The sequence below is a fragment of the Medicago sativa genome, chromosome 5, assembly GCF_051527215.1.
Source record: "Medicago sativa cultivar Bolivia chromosome 5, Bolivia_mono, whole genome shotgun sequence".
NCBI classification, from domain to species: Eukaryota; Viridiplantae; Streptophyta; class Magnoliopsida; order Fabales; family Fabaceae; genus Medicago; species Medicago sativa.
The window spans coordinates 7,567,125-7,572,004 of record NC_140753.1 but is presented as its reverse complement, the minus strand read 5'-3'; the positions used below and the strand labels follow the sequence as shown (position 1 = coordinate 7,572,004).

The window sequence follows — 4,880 nt, the reverse complement described above, 5'->3', positions numbered from 1 at the left end:
TTCTTCAAAGGCCAACGGCATGTTGAATTTGATACTGCGTTGGCTCCTAACTAATCAATTTACACATGACTTGACTAACTATTAGTTTTCTAAATTAAAATACTAGGTCTAGGGGGAATGGAAGTATGTATCAATTTGAAGAACATAAGAAAAGAATAAAATAAAATAAACAACAGTTACTAGTGTGGGTGAAATTAAGTGAAGCACTACAAATACTTTACGTGAGGAAGCATGCATGTCAAATGCCGAAGAGGACTTTCGCTACCATGCAATATGTCATCATATGTGACAACATATGGCAAATTTTCTGCAAGATTCTTCAATTTTTTCTTATTTAATTTATCTGTCTATTCTATACGTTAAATTATCTTACCAATTAATATGAACAAGATTACAAGACCGATGAGCAGCAAGCAAACTTGGAATTTGATTTAAAAGAGTTCATGGCTAGAAAGATTATCTCAAATGCTATGGCTAGAAAGACCGATGAGCAGCATTCTTATTTGTTTGAAGGGATAGTTATGGCTAGCTTTTGAAAGGAATTGAAGAATAAAACATTTGAGATCTAGAAAGATTATCTCAAATGCTTTAAAAAATGATTTCGTTCATGTTCGGTTTGCAAATCATGTCTCCTCTTTTATAAACTTCAAAGGAGAACTCTACATACATCAAGAGATCATTTTAGACAGTTCAAGGAAGACTTTTACACGCTCTCTCTCGTCTGCTTGCATTAAACGTTATGTCTAGTTCTCTTGAATTTTCTTTGCACCAGCTAGTAATTATAACAAAAATATGATTTCTGAATGTAAACTCTGTTATTGATGTACAAAAGAGACTATATATGATCACATAATGAAGGAAATAGGCGTGTATCAATACTAATATGTATTAACTAATTGGATCTAACTTACTTAGTGCAATAGACCAATCAATTTTACAATAAGACACACGCACATATTCCTTATGTTTTTAAATAACCATTTTGCTAAGGAGTGTCCTAAAAGAATCGGGTTATTTGGCCTAACACCTTATTAGTCCAATCGACCAATCAAATTGACAATAAGACAATGTACTTTCTTTTTTAAGGAATAAGACAATGTACATATTCCTTCTATTTTAAAATAATGACTTTGCTAAGGAATGTTTAACAGTATTGAGTTACAAATCTATAAAAAGGATTTTTATTTTTTTTATTTTTTATATAACATCTATAAAAAAAAGTTTGTTTTTAAATAAAGTTAAAATTTGCTGATACAATAAATATATCATTTTTCATAAAAGCTTATTTCTTTTGATTTTTGAAGTAATACTTGAGGTACACATCATTCTCATTAACATAATTGTAAATTAAGATTTAGTATTATAATTTTAAAAGTTCAAAATATTATAACTTTTTCGAAAATATAATCTTATTTATTTACTCCCTATGTGATCCCTTGTTATAAGCATATTTTGCACCTACAAAGGGATCCTTATAAAAATGACCGAAATAAACAATCCATTAGGCCGCAACCATTAAAGGATGCAACCATCAATTATGAAAATCAAAAGATAAGCAAAAATTCTTAGCTTTCAACCATCAGTAGTTGATCAATTGGTTCCTCCTTATTATTAAAACAATGGTTGTTCATTTTCTTCCTAATTATCTACACACACAAGCAAGCCACACCACCTGCATCCTTTTTCAAGTTGAATTTGAAAAACCACCCAAATTATTAAAATGAGTAATATGTTCAAACAGAGTAGAGAGATTGTTGAGTAGATACCAAACCATTGCCTCATTAACATCCAAAAAATAAATGTTTCACAAATTTCGAATTACCGCATCTTGCAACGCAAACATTGACATTTTGATAAATAATACCATGATGAACTAAATTATCTTTCGTGTGAAGCCTATTATGAAGAAGCCGACACGACGAACCAAATTATTTCATGCATTTTCTATTGAGAATTTGACCATATATGCCGTAGTTAACATGTGATAATTTGACTATGCCGTAGTTAACATGTGATAAACACCACTAACTGTATAACCTTGTTTCAGCGTCAACCTCCACCTCCTCTATCCTCTACCCCAACCTGCACATAAATGTTAGATAACACCTCGTTACACTCCTCCACCAACTTTTTCTCCCAAACAAATAAACGTTGTCGCCGATTCTAAACCCCTCCACCTAACCCCGAATCCAAAGCACTCGTCTCTTGCCGGTAGCAACCGTTACAAGTATCTTCAAAAACATTTTATAGAAAACACACTTCAAAAAGAACTAAAAGCTCAACGGTTAAATAACTAAATTTCATCTACTTTTAATAAATAATTAAAAGATAAGCTGCTATTATATATATTAGACATGTTGTAGATATCCTCACTGTTATACTTAGGGTTGAATAAATATTTGATATTTATAAATATCTTAAATTTTGTTTTTAGTTTTACTAAAAAAATTCAATGAGTTTCCATTACAACTTTTGGTCATCGCTTTTAAAGAAACTCATGTGTACCAATCATATTTTTGAATGATTTTTTACATAAATGTTTAGAATAATATAACAATCTCTCCCACAAAAATGTCGAATTTCTTAACAAAATAAATATGAAGAATAAATTTTTAAACGCTAAAAACTTAAAATTCTTAGCTAATTCATCCTTTGTTAAAAAATTCAAACTTTTGAAAGAGAGATTACTATAATCCACTAAACAAGTCTGCAAAAAATAATTCAAAATTCTGAATGATACACATGATTTTACTTAAAAATAAATATAATAAATTGTGACATAAAGCATTTTGAGGACTAAAATTTGTTGATATTTTTTAAGGAGCCATTTTTTTTTTTTAGCATATTTATAGGAAACAAAAATTTATTTAACTGCTATATTTAAGATTTCGTGAAAGAAAAAAGAAAAGAAAAGAACACATGAGACATAAGTTTAATTTGGATGATGTCTTTAAACACATTATAGTTGAGCTATTCAACAACATAATGTTGACCAGAGCAAATTGAATTTGTTAATTTGCTTATGTCATAGCTAACACAGCATCAAATAATACCGATTCAGCCGACGGTCAAGACAAAATATACGTCAGAATCCCATCCTTTAAAGTTTAATCCATCGTTGGCTTTATTTGACCATCAACGCAACACACATAAATCAGCACATTTCATTTTATATAGTAATAACTTATAATATAATATAGTTGCCCTCACTGCTTAGGCTGCTAACAACAATCTATAAATAGTTGAATCAATATTGTACAACACATATTATAAAAGTGGTCTCTTAATTTGATCTTATTATTTCTTAACTCTAAACTTTTATACAACCATGGAAGCTTATTCCACCACCTCTTATCCTAAGTCTCATAATAATTCATTACTCCATTCCGTTAGAAAGCCACAATCAAAACCATGGAAAAAAGCTTCAGTGGCACCACAACCTTTAACAGCAGTTAGGGTTTATGAAGTTGATGTTATGAATTTTCGAGAGTTAGTTCAACAACTCACAGGTGCACCAGAATTCAAGCCTCAACAACATCAACAATTTGTGAAGAATGTTGCACCTGTTGTTAGTGATAAAGGGGTGCAATATCAAGAGAGTAGTGGTGTGACAAAGCAATCAGGTTTATTGGAATTGAATTTGTCTTCACCATCTTCTCAGAGTTGGTGGTCTTCACTCTCATGAAGCTAGAACAGAACAGTGACCGATTGAGCAAGGTTTTCGATTGGTTTTAATTTCAAAATGTTTTAATTATTATTTGGCTTAGTTGTGCCAGCTCAATAACATGGCTGTTGCATGTTACATTACAATTATACATTGTTATGCTTTTTTGGATTTTCTTGATCAAGACATGTGCATGTAAAATGTAAGATAAGATTTAATTCGATAAATGCTAATTAAAAGCATATTAATAGAACATTTGTCATTGCTATATACTACAATTTATATTCAGGATCGATCATAACATTGTCAACAGAACTACATATTTAGCAATGAATTTAATTGGACAGGTTGCTTAATATTCGATCCTTGGCCACTTATTGTCCTATTTTTCAATATTCACATTCTTGTTACAATTTTCATTTGTAAGGATATAACCCTTAGAATTTGGGTTAGGTCTAACTCAATCTTATAAAACAAGCCACATCTCATCACAATTTTTTATAGGCGATCAAAAGATCTAGTGGGAAAAGCACAAACAAGCTATTTTTTGTTTTTTTTTTTTTGTTTTAAAGTTGGTTAACGAAGAAAGAAGAGCCATACATGAGTCGCTTTTAGGCTTTGTTTGGGAGTTTGGAGGGGAGGGGAGGGGATGGTTTTGGAAAAAAGGAAGGAACAAATGGAAGAAATAGAAGACATTGGGAGGAGAGGGTTTTGGAGGTTAATTTTTTACTCATAATAAAAAATCCCCCTCATCTGAGGGAACTCAAAAATTGCATTGGGGGAGGGTTTTGGGGGGTTATGGAGAGTTTATATGAATTTTTCAAATTCAATCTATGTTGTTATAATATTCTTAAAATTAAAAGTATATTAATCATAAGTATTAGTTTATCATTCTCTAAAAAACTGTTCTTTCAAAAATGTGAATTTTTTGTCTATTTTTCTATATATTTCCAACCCCCCAAAGCCCTCCCCTCCCTTCCCCTCCAAACTCCCAAACAAAGCCTTAGAGAAGAGTCCGAAAAGAAAATTGAAAAAAGTTGTGACAAAATTGTTGGCATCAGTGTTTTCAATTTCCATACATACAATATAGGATATTTGGATTACAATGCATATGCTGATATATCCCATAAATTGACAAAAAATTGTGGCCGCAAAAGAATTTCAACTTGATTTTGCTCGAATTCGTAACATTCCTTTGCCTCAAACAACATCAATC

The 4,880-nt window shown here is 30.9% G+C and overlaps 1 protein-coding gene across 1 annotated transcript; it reads left to right on the top strand.

Moving 5' to 3' along the window:
• Window positions 1–3,328: 3,328 nt before the first annotated feature.
• On the top strand, window positions 3,329–3,685 carry LOC146919632 (VQ motif-containing protein 29-like). The gene has a single exon (XM_085711055.1). It carries the CDS (start codon window positions 3,329–3,331, stop codon window positions 3,683–3,685), a length of 357 nt encoding a protein of 118 aa, XP_085567181.1.
• The last annotated feature ends 1,195 nt before the right edge of the window (window positions 3,686–4,880 follow it).

Bases quoted from the DNA above. Each gene is read 5' to 3' on its own strand.
- LOC146919632 (XM_085711055.1), top strand. From the start codon at position 3,329: ATGGAAGCTTATTCCACCACCTCTTATCCTAAGTCTCATAATAATTCA.